General features: G+C 42.8%; 1 protein-coding gene across 1 annotated transcript in view; it reads left to right on the top strand.

The window, feature by feature from the left end:
• LOC124044457 (transmembrane protein FAM155A-like) overlaps positions 1-24,195 on the top strand; it is a 349,689-nt gene extending 325,494 nt beyond the window's left edge. Inside the window, exons 2-3 of the mRNA XM_046364090.1 lie at positions 17,786-17,957; positions 23,879-24,195. Coding sequence (XP_046220046.1) covers positions 17,786-17,957; positions 23,879-24,195 — 489 coding nt within the window. The remainder of the gene's footprint in view (positions 1-17,785; positions 17,958-23,878) is intronic.
• Positions 24,196-24,724: the final 529 nt, after the last annotated feature.

Here is a 24,724-nt window from a genome sequence, read left to right as displayed (position 1 = left end):
TCTCTCTCTCTCTCTCTCTCTCTCTCTCTCTCTCTCTCTCTCTCTCTGTCTCTCTCTCTCTCTCTCTCTCTCTCTCTCTCTCTCTCTCTCTCTCTCTCTCTCTCTCTCTCTCTCTGTCTCTCTCTCTCTCTCTCTCTCTCTCTCTCTCTCTCTCTCTCTCTCTCTCTCTGTCTCTCTCTCTCTGTCTCTCTCTCTCTCTCTCTCTCTCTCTCTCTCTCTCTCTCTCTCTCTCTCTCTCTCTCTCTCTGTCTGTGTCTCTCTCTGTCTTGGTTAGAGGAGATAATTTGTTTGTTTTAGAATGGATGTTTCGGCGATTGTCGTTCTTTGCATTCAATGATACCGAATTCCTAGCTGCAGACTAGTAATTAATATCAAAGAGTTGTTCTTATTCTGTCGGTATCGATAGTCTAAGAGTTTAACCATGTGGTATGGTTAAAAGATTCAGCAATGGTCTGCAACCTTCGTCCCCTCCTAATAGAGAAAAACATGGTCTGGTGATATTTTCTCAAAGTTGGGTTTTACTCGGAATTGCAGAAAAGGGGCTGTCCCAGGATGCCTGACCCTAACTGGGCTCAGGGGCGGTCCTCTGATTTAGTTCAACTCAAAGGGGAATTGGAGTTTCCTTCATTAAACTGTCCAAAATCACATTGTAAAATTGTGTAAACAGTATCATACTCACTCATTCATCTTATACAAAAAGTAGACGTAAACCTCATATCTGAGGCTATTATATAAACAACGTTATGGTAATGTGGCCGCAGCGTCTCCCATAAGCTTCCCCAAGTTGTAACAAACGGACCAGTTCGTAGCTGGATTGATCTTTTATACTTTTGTTTGGACCTCAAGTTCTGTGAGGTGGAAGAAATTGCTTTGTTCTCTATGAAACTTCACTCTGTCTCTTATACTGTGTGGCCATTAGGCAGGGTCTTCTCCTCAGGAAGTTATGACCTCTCTCTGACCACAGCAGCCTAGTTGAAGGAGGCAAGGGGGAGGCAGGGAGAGGGAGATGGGGCTTGCTGTACCCAAAGAGGACAACGTCATGACACCATCATGACGTTGCTACAACCTAGCCTATGAAGGAAAGTTTACAACGTAGGTGCACAGGTGGAGAGAAATTTGAGTAATCAATGTAACAGACATTGACACATTCAATATCACCTTGCACATTCTTGACTGCATCTACCTGATTTAGGGTGTAATCATTAGTCCAACAGCTGCAAAGAGTTTCTATAGGACAAATTCAGGTTTGTTTATCCCTGTTTCGTTCCATTTGCTTCCATTTAAGAATTTTATTTCAACAGAATCAGAGGAATGAATACACCCCTGATCACACGCAACTGCAATTCACTTTCATAGCAGCCATATACAAACAGCATAATCCCTCTGATCGTTGTATAATTCCTTATCGCATCTACGCACTCTGCTCCTCTCAACTTTTCCCTTCGCTTGTGGACTTCAGTGCACCACACATCAGCTGTCTGTGACCAAGCAAAATAAGTGTTCTAAGCCAAACTTTTATATCATAACCGCTAACCGCTACACACAGCCTACATCATTGTTACCATATTAGCTAACATAGTTACTAGAACTAACCTGTTACAATCATGCAGTACAGCAAGCAGTTTAGCTGTTACACCAGCGGGCCTCGGTGGCAATAAGTGAATTAAACCAAAAGCTTACCTTGACTTGGAAGAGTTCCAGTGTTGGATAGCCATAGCCAGCTAGCTAACATAGCATTCCTCTCTGTTTGAGCCCAGTGTATGAGTAGGTTAAACCTACTAGCTGCAATCGCTAGCTAACTAAGTGAAAGTGTAAGTGAATAATTGAATTTGTTCAAAACCATTAAACTATTGTCTTTCTCTCTCTTTGAGTCAATTAAACACATTTTATGCACTGCAGTGCTAGCTAGCTGTAGCTTATGCTTTCAGGGTTAGATTCATTCTCTGATCCTTTCATTGGGTGGACAGCATGTCAGTTCATTTTATTTGATTTTTATTTAACCGGGTAGGCTAGTTGAGAACCAGTTCTCATTTACAACTGCGACCTGGCCAAGATAAAGCACAGCAGTTCGACACACATGGAATAAACAAACATACAGTCAATAATACAGTAGAAAAAATAAAAATCTATACACAGGGAGTGCAAATGAGGTTCATGCTGCAAGAGCTCTGATAGGTTGGAGGAACGAAGTTGTCAAAATGACTGTGTAAGTCTATGGAAATGGGTGTATGTGTTTACAGTGTGTGTTCAGTTAAAAATAGACTACAGTGTGTGTGTTCAGTTATATGTAGACTACAGTGTGTGTGTGTGTGTGTGTGTGTGTGTGTGTGTGTGTGTGTGTGTGTGTGTGTGTGTGTGTGTGTGTGTGTGTGTGTGTGTGTGTGTTTACAGTGTGTGTGTTCAGTTATATGTAGACTACAGTGTGTGTGTTTCCAGTGTGTGTGTTCAGTTATATGTAGACTACAGTGTGTGTGTGTGTGTTCAGTTATATGTAGACTACAGTGTGTGTGTGTGTTTACAGTGTGTGTGTTCAGTTATATGTAGACTACAGTGTGTGTGTTTCCAGTGTGTGTGTTCAGTTATATGTTGACTACAGTGTGTGTGTGTGTTTACAGTGTGTGTGGTCATTTATATGTAGACTACAGTGTGTGTGTGTGTGTTTACAGTGTGTGTGTTCAGTTAAATGTAGACTACAGTGTGTGTATGTTTACAGTGTGTGTGAGTTTTCAGTCATATGTAGATTATAGTGTGTGTGTGTTCAGTCATATGTAGATTAGGGTGTGTGTGTGTGTTCAGTTATATGTAGATTATAGTGTGTGTGTGTTCAGTCATATGTAGATTATAGTGTGTGTGTGTTCAGTCATATGTAGATTATAGTGTGTGTGTGTTCAGTTATATGTAGATTATAGTGTGTGTGTGTTCAGTTATATGTAGATTATAGTGTGTGTGTTTCAGTTATATGTAGATTATAGTGTGTGTGTGTGTTCAGTTATATGTTGAGTACAGTCTTCATACTGTCACTTCCTGTATCTTCCTTTCTGTTCACTCCCTTCTAGTCTCATTTCCCTCACCCCTCCTCACCCCTCCTCACCCCTCCTCACCCCTTCTCTCTCTGTGTCTTTCCCTCTCTCTCCCTCCCTTTCTCCTTGTGACTGGATCTCACTGTGGTTTTATCTGATCTTGTCAGTGTAAAGGCCCACGTCTATTGATCTCTGTGGTACAGTGAGCCAGTTCAGGCACGGAGACAGACAGTTAGATGGTTGAACGTCTGTATTGTACCCATACACTTTGTATTAGAGTATATAGCAGGGTCATGTTCAGTCTGTAACGTATACACTAGGTGTCAGGAAGCAGGTGCAGAAGTTGAGTTTAATAATGAGAAACCAAACAGGAGTATTGTACTGACCGGGAACAAAACCAATATTGCCTGAAACTACTAAGAGCTTTTACATATGTATTTTTATTTAACTAGGTAAGTCAGTGAAGAACAAATTCTTATTTACAACGGCAACCTACCCCTGCCAAACCCGGACGACGTGCACCGTCCTGTGGGACTCCCAATCACGGCCGGATGTGATACAGCCTGGATTCGAACCAGGGACTGTAGTGATGCTACTTGCACTGAGATACAGTGCCTTAGACCACCCTCCCACTTGGGAGCTAAATGAAGGGGAAGTAATCATGGTAATGATGACGTCCAGGTGTGCATAACAATTGGGAGGAGGTGTGCGTAATGATGGTTGCCAGATGTGTGTAATGTGGGTTTCCTGAACCGGTGGTTAGTAGACCAGCGATGTCGAGCGCCGGAGAGAGGGAACGGGAGTAGGTGTGAGACTCTGTGTCTTGGCTTTATTGAGCACGCCTGACATTGACATGACAGACAACACTGAAGCATTTCAGAGCACATCTGATACAGTCAACTGAATTAACCTTTGGATTAATATAGTTCAGCAATACTCAGAAATACATGGTACTGAAAGCATCAGATGTAGATTTACATTTGGTAGATGCTCTTTATCAGAACAATTTACAAGCGCAATTAGGTTTAGGTGCCTTGATCAATGGCACATAGACAGAATTTGCACCTAGTCTGCTCGAGGATTCAAACCAGAAACCTTTCGGGTACTGGCCCTGCACTCTTAACCACTAGACTACCTGCCACCCTGTGTGTGTGTGTGTGTGTGTGTGTGTGTGTGTGTGTGTGTGTGTGTGTGTGTGTGTGTGTGTGTGTGTGTGTGTGTGTGTGTGTGTGTGTGTGTGTGTGTGTGTGTGTGTGTGTGTGTGTGTGTGTGTGTGTGTGTGTGTGTGTGTGTGTGTGTGTGTGTTTAATAACTCCACCCTGTATAATGTGGCCCTTGCTGTGCGGTAATAACATTAGCATGGCTTTACACTGCCAAACAAGCTGCTCTTATTAAAAGAGGTGAGGGTGTGTGTTTGCGTGCATGCCTGTGTGCATCAGGGTTTTGTTATCCAAAAGAAGCAACAGGTGAATATACATGTATCTTTCTAGCCTCAGGTCAGGTTTTGAGAAAATAGCTCCCCTGTTTTGTCATTCCCATTCTAATTTGCAATAGGTTAATTGAAGATGTTCCACATAGGAAGTATGTGTTTTAGGGCTTTTTGCTTCACTTCCATTCCAATCAGTGGTGTTTGCGTCTGTGTTACAGTCTGCCTGCCTGCCTGCCTGCCTGCCTGCCTGCCTGCCTGCCTGCCTGCCTGCCTGCCTGCCTGCCTGCCTGCTTGTAGCCTAGCTAGCTATGCCATTTTTTCCTCTATTGTGTTCACATTTGCTATGCTGACTGCTTTGACTTAATCTGCCCATTCATTCCCTATACACTGGTCTTCTTCTGAAGATGATTAGTTCTGCTACATTTCCTGTGGTGTGTCTGCAGGCTGTGTGCTAGCCAGTCTTCTCCTCCAGTAGCTGTTTCATTAAACACTGCTAAACACAGTACACACACTGTATTATTGGTTTGACTAACCTTGCTTTGTGCATGTGGTAGTGTCAGTTGATTTGGTAGTCAGGGAATTTTATAATGTCATGTCAACAATGTGTTTGTAGTAGGCTTAGCCTCCGCAAACTCAATGCATTGTTTTTTTAAACTTGTAATGTAAATAGCTAAACTAATTGGTAATCATGATAAAGGAGCATCATGCAATATGTTTGCTGAAAGTGCCCTTAATATATCGGCAGTAATAGAGGAATGTTAGTGTTTCACAATATTTCCCCCAAAAATTGCATTCTGATGTTGCAGCTTTTCTATTTGTCAACCAAAGTCTGTCTCTTGTTGGTTGCACCCTTTGATCAGCGTCACGGTAATCTCCTTACGAGCCAACCAACCAACAACAGCAACTGAGGCAAGCATTCAACATTTACATTTGAGTAATTTAGTAGAAACTCTTATCAAGAGAAATTGGGGTTTATTGCCTTGCTCCTGGGCACATCAACAGATACCTCACCTCTGGGATTCGAAGCAGCAACCTTTTGGTTACTGGACGAATTCTCTTTACCTCTAGGCTACCTGCCGCCAAAAGTTAGGTATTGCTCTGCCATCACCTGGTTGCTATAATTCTACATTGTTCACCTAATTTCAGGTTATGTAACAAAACCAGAAATGTATATTGTAGAGAACCTAAATCACTAAGAAATATTATTTCAATAAGTAAAAATATTGTATTTTCAGCTGTTTGAAGCTGGTGGACAAGCTTGCAGAGACATGTTGTTGTTCTTTGCTGGTTGTTTACGTTCATGCTTGATTTCTTTCATTGAGCGTATCCTTCTCTGTGATAGGCTGTTTGTTTGCTTACATCAGCGTGTTTGTGTGTGTGTGTGCATTTGTGTGTATATGTCATGAGGTCCATGAGGTTGGAAATTACTATGTGACCCTTCACCCATAGCTTGTACTATAGCTCCCAGGGGGCATTGCTGCTAGTGCTCAGAGAGCACTGTGGGAAATGAGGTGCTGACTTACATGCTGCCTCCTGCAGTAGAGTAACCTCCATTTGACCTTTTACCCTTTACATTTCATATTGGTTCCACTGCTAGTCTGCTCAGGTCACCTCAGGAATTGTACAAACAGTTTTGTATTTTATTCTGTTTTCTCTGGTCCAGTATTTCCCAATATGTTCCTCTGGGACCACTAGGGTTAAATGATTTGTTACAGCTCAGCAGTAGCACACCTTATTCAACTAGTCAATCATTTTCAAGCCCTTGACTAGTTGAGTCAGGTATGCTAGTACAACAACAAAAATGTGTAACCTTGAAGGTCCCTGAGATATGGATTAGGAAACCTCGCTCTCGTCAATTTATTTCTGTACTCGATGTGTTAATTTCTGAACTCGATGTGTTACTTGAGTATTGTAGATAACAACGTACTGTACTGTAGATGACAACGTACTGTGCTGTAGATGACAACGTACTGTGCTGTAGATGACAACGTACTGTACTGTAGATGACAACGTACTGTGCTGTAGATAACAACGTACTGTGCTGTAGATGACAACGTACTGTACTGTAGATAACAACGTACTGTACTGTAGATGACAACGTACTGTAGATAACAACGTACTGTACTGTAGATGTACTGTAGATGACAACGTACTGTAGATGTACTGTAGATGACAACGATGACAACGTACTGTACTGTAGATGACAACGTACTGTGCTGTAGATGACAACTGTACTGTAGATGTGCTGTAGATGACAAGATGACACAACGTACTGTGCTGTAGATGACAACGATGACACTGTGCTGTAGATGACAACGTACTGTACTGTAGATGACAACGTACTGTGCTGTAGATAATTGAGGGTTTATTCCAACGCACAGTGCTGTAGATAACAACGTACTGTACTGTAGATGACAACGTACTGTACTGTAGATAACAACGTACTGTGCTGTAGATGACAAAGTACTGTGCTGTAGATGACAACGTACTGTGCTGTAGATGACAACGTACTGTGCTGTAGATGACAACGTACTGTGCTGTAGATGACAACGTACTGTGCTGTAGATGACAACGTACTGTGCTGTAGATGCTGTAGATTCTTACATACTGTACTGTGGATAATTGAGGGTTTATTCTTACATACTGTACTGTGGATAATTGAGGGTTAATTACAATGTACTGTGCTATAGATAATTGAGGGTTTATTCTAATGTCTTGTAATGTAGCTAATTGAGTGTTTATTGCAAAGTACTGTACTGTAGTTAATTAAGAGTTTATAACAACTTAATATAATGTAGATCATTGAAACGAAAGGATCAGCAGATGAGGAAAATCGGTTGTGACTGTGTTTGACAGTAAATTATTGTGTTTTACAGTAAATTACTGAGTTTTTACAATCTGTGTTTTACAGTAAGTGGTGGTGGTGGTGGTGGTAGGGTGCGTCGAGACAGGGTGCGTGAAGTGTGCAAGATTGCAGTAATCTGGTGTGTTCTCGTGACCTCCCTCCAGTCCAGCCTCAGTCAGTAAGTTTACCCCATGTACAGGGGAGCAGGGTGAGCAGGAGTACAGATAAAACATGAAAGACAAAGCTCTGACAAGGCAGGGCCAACCGAGGCCTGGCAAAACCAATACTAAAGGCCCTCCGTCAATTACAACCTGATTAAGCTAATCGTAATGGGATAATGCAATCCAGGAGAACAGCTTTGCTAGCTAACACTGCAGCTTGCCAAGGAGACCACGACAAGACACTAACGGATCTGGATGAAAGACGGTGGGGAGAAGAGAGATGGAGAGAGAGAATTAAAGAAATAATCAAATAAAATGAAAGTTTGAGAAAGAGGAAACCGCGAGTGTGTTCAAAAAATAAGAAGTCAAGATAGTGAGGACAGAAATAACTAATGTTGACCTTGAGCATGCTAGGGTGGTTGATTCAAGTATATGTTGATGTTTCTGCCCAGATATCTATAGTACCATGCAAAAAAAGTGTATCGTTCCTCCTCTACAGGATCGGTGGGTCCCCCGGTTGAGGTTACGCAGGCTAATGCAATTAGCATGAGGTTGTAAGTAACAAGAACATTTCCCAGGACATAGACATATCTGATATTTCCAGAAAGCTTAAATTCTTGTTAATATAACAGCCTGTCCAATTTACAGTAGCTATTACAGTGAAATAATACCATGCTATTGTTTGCGGAGAGTGCACAGTTATGAACTTGAAAAGTTATTAATAAACCAATTAGGCACATCTGGGCAATGGTTCATTGGCTCAGTATAAAACATTGCCATCTAGTGGCCAAAATCTAAATTGTGCCTGGGCTGGAATAATACATTATGGCCTTTCTCTTGCATTTCAAAGATGGTACAAAAAAATACAAAAGAACAGTTGCTTTTTTCTTTGCATTATCTTTAACCAGATCTATTGTGTTATATTATCCTACATTCATGTCACATTTATTTAAATTATCCTATATTCATGTTTCCTTTCAAATGGTATCAAGAATATGTATATCCTCTCTTCAGGTCCTGAGCTACAGGCAGTTCGATTTGGGTATGTCATTTTAGGCGAAAATGTAAAAAAAGAGGTGGATCCAACAATGGTTCTAATGTTCTCTACATTTCTCTAATCATCCGTCCTTTCACCTCTCTCTCTAGCTCTAGCTCCCGCTCTCGCTGTCTCTGTCGCTCTCTATTTGTGTATATATATATATATCATATCTCTCTCTCTCTCTTTGACTCTGGACACCTGAGCCAGTTATCATTTGAGTGTGCATAGACTGATGGACTCTTGTCTGGAGTTCCCTCAGAAAACAGCTGTGTGGCTCTCTAACTAAGTAGGGCACAGAGATATAAAGGATGGGAACAGAGAGAGAGAGAGGGGGGAACGCAGAGAGTGGGGGAGAGAGAGAGAGGGCAGGAGGGAGAGAGAGACAGACGGAGAGAGAGAGAGGGGGGAGAGAGAAAGAGAGGGCAGGAGGGAGAGAAAGGGCAAGAGAGTGGGACAGAGTGAGAGAGAGGAGAGAGTGGGGGGGAACACAGAGAGTGGGGGGACACAGAGAGTGGGGGAGAGAGAAAGAGGGAGGGGGAGAGAGAGACAGACGGAGAGAGAGAGGGGGGAGAGAGAAAGAGAGGGCAGGAGGGAGAGAAAGGGCAAGAGAGAGAGGGACAGAGGGAGAGAGAGGAGAGAGTGGACCCTATATTGCACCACGGCCCTATGCAAGGCTAGCCCTGCAGAAGTACTACAATAACTGCCACGAGCATCTGCACTGCTCACAGCTGCAGTAACACTGGAAACCTGAAATCACATTGCTAGCTAACAGCGCTAATACTGGCCTATGGATATGCTTTAGGTTTTATCCAATGTCTGCCTTCTCTTCTGCACTGAGTGTTAGAGATTTGGTTTTTGGAGACATAGATAATCTCCCTGGATGAGATGTTATTGATTATCTAGCCTGACTCTTATCCACGTTTAAGCCCCAAGAAAAGGGACACGGTCGGCTTTGACTTTGGAATAAGACATACTACAGAGTGAGAGAAATCACACACACACACACACACACGCACGCACGCACGCACACACACACACACACACACATACACACACATTGTCTGTGTGATACACATTGCTGAGTTGGAAAAATCTTAGGCCTTTGCCAAGCTTGTCTCCATCACTCTGTCGCCACCCAGTGGTCAGACACAGTTACAATAAGTGGTCCATGTGTAATGTCTCTCTCTCTCACACACACACACACACACACACACACACACACACACACACACACACACACACACACACACACACACACACACACACACACACACACACACACACACACACACACACACACACACACACACACACACACACACACACACACACACACACACACACACACATCCACACACGCACACACACATAATGCCCGTGGAATTATCAGTGATAATGTGTAAATGAGGATGTGACATTAACATAATTACATGATGATATTTACTGATGTGACATTCATACGCTGACAGCAGCCCAGCACAGAGAGAAGAGCAATGTGTGTATCTGGTCAAATCACTCTTATCTCCCATCCATCTGGAATTCAATGATTAGTTAGTTAAAGCGCTGTCCATGTTGCCAATCGCAGGTTTGTGTGTGTGTGTGTGACTGAGCAAATAGATTCTCCCTCTTCTATGTGCTTGTTACCTTGGCCTACTGTTTCTAAAGATTTCCATTTGTCTAATTTTCACATCCCATCAAATGCCGCCTGAGGATTTACACTTTGATACCTAATAAAAGCACATTGTGAGTCACATCATTTAAACAAGACACACACAAACACTCACTGGTGGAAAAAGTACTCAACTATCATACTTGAGCAAAGGTAAAGATACCTTAATAGAAAATGAATTAAGTAAAAGTGAAAGTCACTCAGTAAAATACTACTTGACTGAAAGTCTAAAAGTATTTGGTTTTAAAAATACTTAACTATTAAAAGTAAATGTAATTGCTGAAATATACTTAAGTTACAAAAGTAAAAGTAGAAATCATTTCACATTCCTTATATTAAGCAAATCAGAAAAACAATGTTTTAAAAATGTTTTCTAGCCAACACTCAGACATCATTTACAAAGGAATAATTTGTGTTTAGTGAGTCCGCCAGATCAGAGGCAGTAGGGATGACCAGGGATGTTCTTTTGATAAGTGTGTTAATTAGACAATTTTCCTGTCCTGCTAAGCATTTGTATTTGTATTTTGTATTTATTAAGGATCCCCATTGGCTGTTGCCAAGGCAGCAGCTACTCTTCCTGGGGTCCAGCAACATTAAGGCAGTTAAATACAATTAAAACAATTAGATTACATTACATTTCATAACACTTTACCAAATACATTTAGTGTGTTCCCTTAGGCCACTACTCCACTATCACATATTTACAACACAACATCCATGTGTACGTGTGCAGACTGTGTGTGTTATCATGCGTACAGTATGTGTGTCTGTGCCGGTGTTTGTGGTTTTTCAGTCCCTCTGTTCCATAAGGTGTATTTGTATCTTTTTTTTAAAATAACATTTTACCTCTTGAATTAGTTACTTGCTGTGGAATAAAGTTCCATGTAGTCATGGCTCTATGTTGTACAGTGTGCCTCCCATAGTCTGTTCTGGACTTGGGGACTGTGAAGAGACCTCTTGTGGCATGTCTTGTGGGGTATGCGTGGGTGTCCGAGCTGTGTGCCAGTAGTTCAAACAGACAGCTCGGTGCATTAACATGTCAATACCTCTCACAAATACAAGTAGTGATGAAATCAATCTCACCTCCACTTGGAGCCAGGGGAGACTGACATACATATTTTTAATGTTAGCTCATTCAAATGTAACTCGTACATTTGGGTGTCAGGAAAAATGTATGGAGTAAAAAGTACATTATTTTATTTAGGAATGTAGTGGAGTATAAGTAAACGTTGTAAACATATGAATAGTAAAGTCAAGAACACATACCCCCAAAAAAACACAGCATAAATACTTAATCTGTGGAGAGGAGCGACATGATCTGATTGAGTTCAGTGTATTGAGGTGTGACAGTTAGCCCACGGTGGGCGCCAACTCGCCTAGCACTCCCTGCTTCCCCCGACGAGCTCTAACTGATTCACCAGAACCACCCAGAGCGGCGTGGAGAGTTAAGAGACACACTTGCTGACAGGTGACAGCTACACACTACACCATGTAGGGACTGAGGGCTTATCATAACACTGTGATGGCAGGGATTGAGATGAGGAACCCAGGGAATATTGCCCAGGGAGACCTTGAAAATATGTGTTAGAGAATATAAAGGCCTATGCATATGTCTTAGAGGCAATAGGTCAATGGAATGAATTGTGTACTGTATGTTGGTTGAATTATGTACAAATAATTATTGGGAAAAAATGTTTCACTTTCTTCATATATGGAACCTCTAAAACTTCTATATAGAACCCTTTTATGTTTTTTTGATCAGAACCCTAGAGGTTCTTCTTCACTGAACTGAAATGGTTCCATGTAGAACCCTGCATGGTGCCATTTATGAAGTATGGCTACTACAATGAAATAGTCATATTTTGAGCTAAGAATGTAATTTAATAATGATTGTAAATATAGATTGTAAATGTGCACTGGTGGCCAGGGAGGCATCTCATACCTCCCATGCAGTTTACATCAACCCTTCAATGGATTCATTCAGGTTTATTCTGAAATCCATCTACATAACACAAGACACTGTGATAACCTGTAATAAACTTTTTTAGCAAGAGATAGCCTAAGAAAGTAGAAAAAATGTGCAGGAAGTAGTTTTAAAGGCATTTTATTGAAGGGAAACAACAACAGTCTTTAACTTTTTTTTGGCAACATAATGATATATTCTCATATACTCAATGATGAATTCAACTACAACAAAAATATTAAGATAATAGATACAAAACAAAAATGTGAAGAACATAAATCAATCAACTCTAATTAGCACATGTAGGACAGTATGCAAGTGTGTGTGCATGGACTTTGCAGATTTCTCACATGTGCAGCACATAGTATTTATTTTTCATTCCTTATTTGGGGGGCAGAATTGGCATCTCCTCCTCTTGCCTGCCCCAGCTGCAGCCTCAGGTGTATAAGGACAAGATTCGCTGCAGAGGCTGCTGTGTGGGGGAGGCGCTCCCTTCTTTGAATGTGTGGGGTTACAAGTGCCTTTCCTAGCTGCTCCAGCAACACCCTCCTCTTGTTCCCCTTATCAGGCATCTATGTAGGGTTGATCTTGATCCATATCACAAAGACATTGTATGAGGACACATCAATGATGTTATGGAAGATGACCAGGGGCCAGTGTAAATTCTGTAAAGCTGTAAATTCCAATCACCTTGTCCAGGTTGTACACGTCTCCTTTGTTTTGTTTGTAGTTCAGGATGATGGCTGGCTTCCTGTCCTCGCAATCACTGATCTCATCCGTTTTGTGCAGTGTGCTCAAGAGGACCACAGAGTGGTGGTGGGGGTGAAGGCAAACTTTGATGAGAAGGCCTCTCTCCCCCTTGTTGCGAGGAGTGCAGGGGGGAGCTCAGGCTTGTTCTTTCTAACTGTGCCATCCATGGTGATCTTCCTCTTCAGGAGCTGCTGACTGAGTTCATAAGAGGAGAAAGAAATTGTCTTACGTGACTTTGTGCCCCTCAGTCCATCTGTCACATCAAGCACAACCCGCATCTCCTGGTTCTTCTCTGGGCCTCCACTGCTTTACTTCCCTGTGCAGACTTGCATCTTATCTGGATTGTGCATCACAGACCACCCATATCTTGATGCCATACTTTGCTGGCATGCTGGGCATATACTGCCGGAAAGGACAGCAGCCTTTTGACAAAAGAGATTACTATCAGCAATTAGTATCAGTTTCACAGAAAACAATCACATAAATCAGTTATTTTACAGCCATACATAATACAATTAACAGTGCAAATCACTTACAGATATGACAATAGAAATGTACCTCTGAATGAACTCGTTGCTCAACACTGTTACTTCAGGCCCAGGGTTGTAGAGGTATGGCAGATGCTCCACCCACTTCTCCCAGACCTCCCTTATGGCCTCCAGTTTGTCTCTCACACATCTTGCAGGTCTTGACTCATGGTTATCAAATCGTAGCATTCTTGAGAAAGTGTGAAAGACTTTCAGTGGCATCGTGGCACAGAAAATTGTCCTTCCACTCTCTGCATCCCAGAGATTACATGTAACCTCGCCTATGTAGGCGCGCAGGTCAATCTCATCCATCCTCTTCCAGTTATCTCCATATTTACGGAAACCCTCCTAATTTGTCATCTCCGGGTGGATTTTATTGATGGCTGGTGTTATGAACATGTAGAATGCTTTCAAGGAGCAGGACTCTAACCTGGAAGCTTTAAGAAATCCCTCTAGGCCCTCCGACGAAACATCAAATAGGCAAAGCATTAAAACAGGATTAAGATTCAATCGTATTACACCGTCTCTGATGCTCGTCAGATGTGGCAGGGCTTGCAAACCATTGCAGACTGCAAAGGGAAGAACAGCCAAGAGCTGCCCAGTGACACGTGCCTACCAGATGAGTTAAACTACTTCTATGTTTGCTTCAAGGCAAATAACACTGAAACATGCATGAGAGCGTCAGTTGTTCTGGAAGACTGTGTGATCACGCTCTCTGCAGCCGATGTGAGTAAGACCTTTAAACAGGTCAAGATTCCCAAGGCCCCAGGGCCAGGCGGTTACCTGGACGTGTACTGCGAGCATGTAGCTGATGAACTGGCCAGTGTCTTCGCTGACATTTGCAACCTCTCCCTGTCCGAGTCTGTAATACCAACATGTTTTAACAGAACACCATAGTGCTTGTGCCCAAGAACACGAAGGTAACCTGCCTAAACGACTACCGACCCGTCGCACTCACGCCTGTAGCCATGAAGTGCTTCGAAAGGCTGGTCATGGCTAACATCAACACCATTTTCCACACTGTCCTTTCCCACCTGAACAAAAGGAACACCTATGTGAGAATTCTATTCATTGACTACAGCGCTGCATTCAACAACATAATTTCATCAAATCTCATAAATAAGCTATGGACCCTGGGACTAAACAACTCCCTCTGCAACTGGATCCTGGACTTCCTGACGGACAGGTGGTATGGGTAGGTAACAACACATCTACCATGCTGATCCTCAACACAGGGGCCCTTCAGTGATGCGTGCTCAGTCCCCTCTGGTACTTCCTGTTCACACATGACCCCACAGCCAAGCACGACTCCAACACCATCCTTAAGTTTGCAGATGATACAATGGTGGTAGGCCTGATCACCGACAACGACGAGACAGCCTATAGGGAGGAGGTCAGAGACCTGGCCGTGTGGTGCCAGCACAACAACCTCTCCCTGAATGTGATCAAGACAAAGAAGATGATTGTGGACTACAGGAAAAGGAGGGCTGAGCAGGCCCCCATTCTAATTGACAGAGCTGTAGTGGAGCAGATTGAGAGCTTTAAGTTTCTTGGTGTCCACATCACAAACAAACTAACATGGCCCAAGCACACAAAACCTTTTCCCCTCAGGAGACTGAACAGATTTGGCTTGGGTCCTCAGATCCTCAAAAGGTTCTGCAGCTGCACCATCGAGAGCATCCTGACTGGTTGCATCACTGGCTGGAATGGTAACTGCTCGGCCTCCGAGGGTAGTGTGAACGGCCAAGTCCATCACTGGGGCCAAGCTTCCTGCCATCCAGGACCTTTATACCAAGCGGTGTCAGAGGAAGGCCCTAAAAATTGTCAAAGACTCCAGCCACCCTAGACATAGACTGTTCTCTCTACTACTGCACGGCAAGCGGTACCGGAGCGCCAAGTCTAGGCCCAAGAAGCTTCTTAACAGCTTCTACCCCCAAGCCATAAGACTCCTGAACAGCTAATCAAATGGCTACCCAGACTATTTGCATTGCCTCCCTCCCCTTTATTCTACACTGCTGCTCCTCTCTGTTATTATCATTTATGCACAGTCACTTTAATAACTCTACCTACATGTACATATTACCTCAACTTACTGGTGGCCCCGACTCTGTACCGGTACCCCTCTGTATATAGTCTCGCTATTGTTATTTTACTGCAGCTCTTTCATTACTCGTTACTTCATAAATTTTTCTTATCCGTTTTTTAAAACTGCATTGTTGGTTAGGTGCTCATAAGTAAGCATTTCACTGTAAGGTCTACACCAGTCTACACCAGTTGCACCTGTACACGTGTGTGTGCGTGTGCGTGTGCGTGTGCGTGTGCGTGTGCGTGTGTGTGTGCGTGTGCGTGTGCGTGTGTGTGTGTGTGTGTGTGTGTGTGTGTGTGTGTGTGTGTGTGTGTGTGTGTGTGTGTGTGTGTGTGTGTGTGTGGTGTGTAAATTATTTTATAACTGCCTGGTCAAAAATGACCCTAAGACAATCTTTGGGCCCTGCTGGTGTACAGCTTTCATGGAAATATGAACAAAGGCGATGTTTCACTTTTTCTAATGTTGGGGTCACTCTAGGAAAAGCCATCAAATTTCAAATTAAAAGGATATCATTTTCGGGGTTTCTCTGCTGTTTAACATAGTGGTGGGTCGTGTTTACCCTTCAGACAACACAAGGGTTAAGTAATTGAACTAACTTTGTTTTTTTTGTACTTATATTTGTGTTGTGGTTTTCATTTTGGGCTTCCAACCTCACCTACACACAGTTTTGACCAGTTCTTTACGGTTTTGCCTTTCACTTTTCTTTCATGCGAATAACTGAAACCTAAAACCTTGTTTGAATGATGGCCCACATCTGGCTGACTTCTTTACAATACAATATACTTTGTTCATTAGTTACAGTGAACAACAGAAGTGTCTTCTGCTTTATTGGTTCCGGAGAAGAAGAAAAATGGAGTAAAAACACTAGTTAATCTTCAGAAATAAATATGAGTTAATCCGCCAAAAAATTAGTTGGCTAGCTTGTAAAAGTGGTGAATTAAAATATATATTTTTTGTTTAGCCAGTTACATTAGCTAGCTAGCTAGGTAGCTTACAAATGTGCTCACATTCTAATAACATTTCAACTTAATTTATATAGCCTATATTTTATCATATGACTTTGGCTTCATATTTTTTTATTAAATAATCAACTTGCTTGCCTTAATACATTGAAAATTATGCAACGGGTATGTTGATCCTGAATGCTTATTGGTTAAAACCACATTCCAGACGCTGTCTATTCCACAAGTTACCACCAGCTAAATCTATGACGTTAAAATGCCTATTTTACTCTTTTCCATCTGACTGCGCAATCCACTATCTTATCAACCCAGCCAGGCAATTTATAAACTTAATCTCCACTATAAAAAGCATCTAGACATTATCTCACATTTCTTTTAGACTAACATTTCGTTTTCAACAGCCGAGATTTGTATAAACCTTCCTGTCTGTCTCTCTGACATTTGCAAAATGTTTTCAATATTAAAATTGGATCTCCTGCTGTCCCATAGTAATGAACGTGCCGGGAGTCAGGACGAGACAGACAGTGTTTCTCAGCCAGTCGAAATCATTAATCAGATGGCGTCATTTTTATGAATATGGAAATGTCAATTGAAAAAAAGGTCAAATGAAATGAAGTGCAGCTAGTTTGCAGTGTTTCCAGCTTCCGTTTGAAAATGTTGTGTTAGATGTGTTGTTGGCCAGCTCCTCTGAGATTTTCTTTGCCAGGCGAATTTGCACCTCATTAGCTCATTGTCCAAAGAAATGTTACTAGAAAGCAGCTTTAACAAATGAAAAGGGTGCTACTGTTGTTATTCTGGCTGCATTGTTTGATGTGACTGTAAGTTAGTCATAGTTGGCTAGCTAGCAAGCAAGGGATAAGAATGTTGCCAGCCAGTATGGTAATGGAACATTTAGAACGAACGACTGGGTCGCGTCCATAGATACAGAACAAAAAGACTGGACGACTGGGTCACGTCTCTGGCAACCGAACCGATAGAACGAACGACCGGCCGACTTGGGTAGCATCCCAAGATTTGTGTCAGGACTATATCTTGTGGAAGGATGAAATATTATGAATAAATTCATCAAAATATCAATCATTATTTTAACATGTTGGTAACCCATGATAATGCCCTGGAAGACGATGTTTGGAGGATAGACATGGCCTTCCACCCACATCCTTATGGATGCACTGGATACCAGGAAGTTCCAGCAATTCAAGTCAATTAATTGCAGTAGAGGTCACGGACGGTGCGTGTGTCACGTATGCGAGTGTTGTGTGTGTGTATCATCAGTGGCAATACCATTTCTAAACCATCAATGTGCTCTCTCCCTCCCATCCCTCTCCTTCTAGATGGTATATAAGCCCTGGCTGTGCTCGCAGTACTTCCAGACCACCCAGATCCACTGCAGTAAGAGGATCCCGTGTGCCCAGTACTGTCTGGAGGTACAGCAGAGGTGTCCCTTTATCCTGCCTGACAACGACGATCTCATCTATGGAGGAAGTCCCAGTTTTATATGCACAGGTACTACTTTATATACTGTACTGTACAGGTTATATGCTCAGGGACACACAGAATTATCTGAATATGGAAATTACTCCCTGTTGAACAGGACTGATATTTTACAAATAACTAATGGAATGAAAATGCACCCCCAAACAATATTTCACCTTTATTTATACAGATAAGTCAGTTAAGAACAAATTGTTATTTACAACAACGACCTGTCAGGGAGTGGACGCAGTACATATAACGTTGAAAGTGGTGTGTAGAATGGGGCTCCCGAGTGGAGCAGCGGTCTAAGGCACTGCATCTCATTGCTAGAGCTGTCACTACAGACACCCTGGTTTAAATGCAGGCTGTATCACAACTGGCTGTGATTAGGAGTCCAACAGGGCGGTGCACAATTGGCCCGGTGTAGACAGTCAGTTTAAATAAGAATTTGTTCTTAACTGACTTGCCTAGTTAAATAAAGGTTAAATAAAAAAATGACAAGTAAATAACACATGTGCATCTAACTTTGTGGCAACAGTGTGGGGAAGGCTCTTTCCTATTTCAGCATGCCAATGTCCCCGTGTACAAAGCGAGGTCCATAATGAAATGGTTTGTCGAGATCAGTGTGGAAGAACTAAATAATAACCACTGTGCACTGTCATTTGAGCTACATTCATACAGTTTATTGACTGTCCAGCACACTAGTCATCACTAGACAGTCAGGGAGCATATCATTTTTTAAACTGATGGATAGAGGACAATAACATTATTATTTTTTAATTACGTGAAGGAAATAGGAATAAATTGATAGTGCAGCCTTCCGGACTTTGTTGAAGATGGAAAGCGGCCCGCGTTCCAAAATGAGTTTGACACACTGGTCTAGAAGCGACTCCTAATTTAATGTATACAGTAGAGCGATGGCTTCCACCACAAAGCTATTGGATGCAGCACCAGTTGTCCATGAGCAGGGTGACAATATGTGAGTTTACTGTATGTCCCCACCTGCTGGTCATATTGCAGAGCAGCAAGCCAAAGTCAACAAGACCACCAGACAGGTGTTACGGATACAAGTATTCTGTGTGTATCCTCTGTGTGTATTTCTTTACTCTGCTTCTCCCCTCCTCACAGGTGGCAATCATCATTCCCCAATCAGTCATCAATCAGTCACTAATCAGAAGACACACCTCCTCCTGTTTCCATTAACCAATCACATCCCCTTTCCCTTGGTTTAAAAACCCAGTCAGTTGTGTCCTCTGGAGCTCCATGACTCGGTTGTTCTCTGGTTTTGTTTTCGCTACTACATGTCACTTTGTCCCCACCTATGAGTATTGTTTTTGTTAAGTTGTTTGATGGTGTGAAAAGGGGGAACTAAGACTAGTTGCCCATGGGCATACACTACCCGAAGGTACAGTGCCTTGCGAAAGTATTCGGCCCCCTTGAACTTTGCGACCTTTTGCCACATTTCAGGCTTCAAACATAAAGATATAAAACTGTATTTTTTGTGAAGAATCAACAACAAGTGGGACACAATCATGAAGTGGAGCGACAGTTATTGGATATTTCAAACTGTTTTAACAAATCAAAAACGGAAAAATTGGGCATGCAAAATTATTCAGCCCCCTTAAGTTAATACTTTGTAGCGCCACCTTTTCCTGCGATTACAGCTGTAAGTCGCTTGGGGTATGTCTCTATCAGTTTTGCACATCGAGAGACTGAAATGTTTTCCCATTCCTCCTTGCAAAACAGCTCGAGCTCAGTGAGGTTGGATGGAGAGTATTTGTGAACAGCAGTTTTCAGTTCTTTCCACAGATTCTCGATTGGATTCAGGTCTGGACTTTGACTTGGCCATTCTAACACCTGGATATGTTTATTTTTGAACCATTCCATTGTAGATTTTGCTTTATGTTTTGGATCATTGTCTTGTTGGAAGACAAATCTCCGTCCCAGTCTCAGGACTTTTGCAGACTCCATCAGGTTTTCTTCCAGAATGGTCCTGTATTTGGCTCCATCCATCTTCCCATCAATTTTAACCATCTTCCCTGTCCCTGCTGAAGAAAAGCAGGCCCAAACCATGATGCTGCCACCACCATGTTTGACAGTGGGGATGGTGTATTCAGGGTGATGAGCTGTGTTGCTTTTACGCCAAACATAACGTTTTGCATTGTTGCCAAAAAGTTCAATTTTGGTTTCATCTGACCAGAGCACCTTCTTCCACATGTTTGGTGTGTCTCCCAGGTGGCTTGTGGCAAACTTTAAACAACATTTTTTATGGATATCTTTAAGAAATGGCTTTCTTCTTGCCACTCTTCCATAAAGGCCTGATTTGTGCAATATACGACTGATTGTTGTCCTATGGACAGAGTCTCCCACCTCAGCTGTAGATCTCTGCAGTTCATCCAGAGTGATCATGGGCCTCTTGGCTACATCTCTGATCAGTCTTCTCCTTGTATGAGCTGAAAGTTTAGAGGGACGGCCAGGTCTTGGTAAATTTGCAGTGGTCTGATACTCCTTCCATTTCAATATTATCGCTTGCACAGTGCTCCTTGGGATGTTTAAAGCTTGGGAAATCTTTTTGTATCCAAATCCGGCTTTAAACTTCTTCACAACAGTATCTCGGACCTGCCTAGTGTGTTCCTTGTTCTTCATGATGCTCTCTGCGCTTTTAACGGACCTCTGAGACTATCACAGTGCAGGTGCATTTATACGGAGACTTGATTACACACAGGTGGATTGTATTTATCATCATTAGTCATTTAGGTCAGCATTGGATCATTCAGAGATCCTCACTGAACTTCTGGAGAGAGTTTGCTGCACTGAAAGTAAAGGGGCTGAATAATTTTGCACGCCCAATCTTTCAGTTTTTGATTTGTTAAAAAAGTTTGAAATATCCAATAAATGTCGCTCCACTTCATGATTGTGTCCCACTTGTTGTTGATTCTTCTAAAAAAATACAGTTTTATATCTTTATGTTTGAAGCCTGAAATGTGGCAAAAGGTTACAAAGTTCAATGGGGCCGAATACTTTCGCAAGGCACTGTAGTTAGAACTTGGTGGACCACCCACTGTATTTGTGATTAGTTAGCTGTATTGAAGTAGGCTAGTCAAGCTTAGGGGTATTTTTGGATATTTGTTTATTTCCTTGGGTCCAGCTCAGCCCCTTTTTCCTGCTCTTCACTTTACCGTGAGTTTGCAAATAAACCCTGAGTGTAGATATTAGTTGTCTGTGGATATGTCCTTCTCACTGTTACTTTGTCACTATTACACTTTGCATGAGTTATATTACGGGTCTCGATACCACCCCCCCTAGACTGCCGGGCCAAAAGGGATTCGTAACACAGGAGTTTATGTTTGGTGCAGCCCAAATTGAGAATGATACTTTTTAGTTTTGAGCCAGTTAAGAGGTCAGTTTTAATAATCCATGTCGATTTATCTGTCAAATATGAATTTTCCAGCCTTCTGAAGCTGAATAATTTTGTTTTATGCTGATTTGGTGCTGCTTTCCTTCATTCTGAAAACATCTGATCTGTGTGTGTGTGTGTTTGCGTTCGCGTACCTACATGCGTCTGTGTGTACACCACTTTGTGTGTTTCCAAACACACACTCTGAAAGTCCAATTTGTAAGTCTCTCTGGATAAGAGCGTCTGCTAAATGACTTAAATGTAAATGTAAATGTAGCCTCAGATCTTTAATCTTTAACATCAAACAGTCTGGAGTGGGAGACAACTTAGCCCTTCTCACAAGTTCACCCACTCACAGTAGCATGCACACCACTCACAGTAGCATGCACACCACTCACATTAGCATGCACACCACTCACAGTAGCATGCACACCACTCACATTAGCATGCACACCACTCACAGTAGCATGCACACCACTCACATTAGAATGCACACCACTCACATTAGCATGCACACCACTCACAGTAGCAGGCACACCACTCACATTAGCATGCACGCCACTCACATTAGAATGCACACCACTCACATTAGCATGCACACCACTCACAGTAGCATGCACACCACTCATATTAGACGGCACACCACTCACAGTAGCATGCACACCACTCACATTAGCATGCACACCACACACAGTAGCATGCACACCACTCACATTAGCATGCACACCACTCACAGTAGCATGCACACCACTCACAGTAGCATGCACGCCACTCACATTAGAATGCACACCACTCACATTAGCATGCACACCACTCACAGTAGCATGCACACCACTCACAGTAGCATGCACACCACTCACATTAGAATGCACACCACTCACATTAGCATGCACACCACTCACAGTAGCAGGCACACCACTCACATTAGCATGCACACCACTCACAGTAGCATGCACACCACTCATATTAGACGGCACACCACTCACAGTAGCATGCACACCACTCACATTAGCATGCACACCACACACAGTAGCATGCACACCACTCACATTAGCATGCACACCACTCACAGTAGCATGCACACCACTCACAGTAGCATGCACGCCACTCACATTAGCATGCACACCACTCACAGTAGCATGCACACCACTCACAGTAGCATGCACACCACTCACAGTAGCATGCACACCACTCACATTAGCATTCACACCACTCACAGTGGCATGCACACCACTCATATTAGACGGCACACCACTCACAGTAGCATGCACACCACTCACATTAGCATGCACACCACTCACAGTAGCATGCACACCACTCACAGTAGCATGCACACCACTCACATTAGCATGCACACCACACACAGTAGCATGCACACCACTCACATTAGCATGCACACCACTCCCAGTAGCATGCACACCACTCACAGTAGCATGCACGCCACTCACAGTAGCATGCACACCACTCACATTAGCATGCACACCACTCACAGTAGCATGCACACCACTCACAGTAGCATGCACACCACTCACATTAGCATGCACACCACACACAGTAGCATGCACACCACTCACATTAGCATGCACACCACTCCCAGTAGCATGCACACCACTCACAGTAGCATGCACGCCACTCACAGTAGCATGCACACCACTCACATTAGCATGCACACCACTCACAGTAGCATGCACACCACTCACAGTAGCATGCACACCACTCACATTAGCATGCACATCACCCACATTAGCATGCACACCACTCACAGTAGCATGCAAACCACTCACAGTAGCATGCACACCACTCACAGTAGCATGCACACCACTCACTGACACACACAGACAGCCAACATGGAGGGAGCAACAGTCATTGTCATTAGAGTACAAAAGATAATCCATTCTCCACTCCAAAATGAATCTATAGCCTCTACCAGACTACTACAAGACACTTCTTGATTTCTTGAGTATCGAATGCTTGTAACTAATTTTGGAAACAAGATTTTGGCGTGATTACGATTTTTCTTACACACATATTATATTTGTAGTGATTTCAAGGGTTAAGGCTGAGATTTTTATCTTATGTATATGTATGTTGTGCAGTAAATATTTCAGCTTTTATTTTCATTGTTTTGTATTTGTTTTTTTGCATTCCATGTCTGAAATGTGCTGTATAATTAAAGCTTGATTTGAGATGAGCAGAACTGTGTATGGTGCTGTAGCCTATGTTTGCATATGGTCTAAAAAGTGTTGAATATTTAAGCAATAAGGTGCGAGGGGGTATGGTATATGGCCAATACACCACGGCAAAGGGCTGTTCTTATGCACAACGCGTAGTGCTATGACACAGCCCATAGCCGTGGTATATTGGCCATATATTCCAAAGCCCTGAGGTGACTTATTGCTATTATAAACTGGTTACCAACGTAATTAGAGCAGTAAAAATAAATGTCATACACATGGTATATGTTCTGATATACCACGGCTTTCAGCCAATCAGCATTCAGGGCTCGAACCACCAAGTTTATAATGCGTAGTAAACGTGTGTTCCTCCTATGCAGGGCTGTTGGAGGAGTACCCTGGGGGTGTAGAGGCAGAGTGCTGTGATGTCCGGTGGGACTTCCAGATGGAAGCAGACAACAACCGTTCTCGGGGGACCCTCAAAAGAACTCACCCATCCTGTCACCACCGAACCTCTCTCAGTTCCTCGGCCGCGTGCAGACTGTGCAACAGCCGGCTCAAACTCTGCCTGCTCGTCCTTGTTCTCCTGCACACTGTTGCCTCCCTCACCGCATCCCACAATGCAACGGGAGTGGGCTTGGGTCTTCCTGCCTCCCTCGCCCCTCTGGAGGAGAGTTCCCCCACCAACGAGGAGTGATGGGATGGCTGAGGACTTACGTTGTCATGGCAATAGCGTGGCTATGAGGATTTGAAACATCTCTGCCTTGTTCGGGAATGCTAAGTGCTGTGGACTTGACATCTGCAGCTGTTGTGCTTTCTGGGTAATGGAGTCTTTGCTGAGGTTTGGGACTACTTGGAGACATACAAATCAATCAAAACAAACAGACAAACAAACAAAGAGAAAAAAAACATGACTGTGGTTTGAATGAGGGACAATGCCACAGCCTGACTGTGAAGGCCTCCTCACTGCTGAGTTTCTCTCTGCCCTTTTTTTACACTGTGTTCCTGTTCTGGACTACGGGATAACATTCACTCTCCCTCTTTTTGAATTTCCATCCTTTATGTTTTATGATGTTCCTTTATGGGTCTCTTGCACAGGAAAATGTCTCATCGATATAGGATAGGTAACATGTTTCAAAAAGCAAAGTTGTGAGTGTGTGCATGCTTGTGTGTGTCCGCTCTGAAGTCTCCCCTTATTTGGGTTCCCATTCCTAAAGATTTTTTAG

This window comes from Oncorhynchus gorbuscha, linkage group LG09, assembly GCF_021184085.1.
Source record: "Oncorhynchus gorbuscha isolate QuinsamMale2020 ecotype Even-year linkage group LG09, OgorEven_v1.0, whole genome shotgun sequence".
NCBI classification, from domain to species: Eukaryota; Metazoa; Chordata; class Actinopteri; order Salmoniformes; family Salmonidae; genus Oncorhynchus; species Oncorhynchus gorbuscha.
This window is presented reverse-complemented; position numbering and strand designations above follow the sequence as displayed.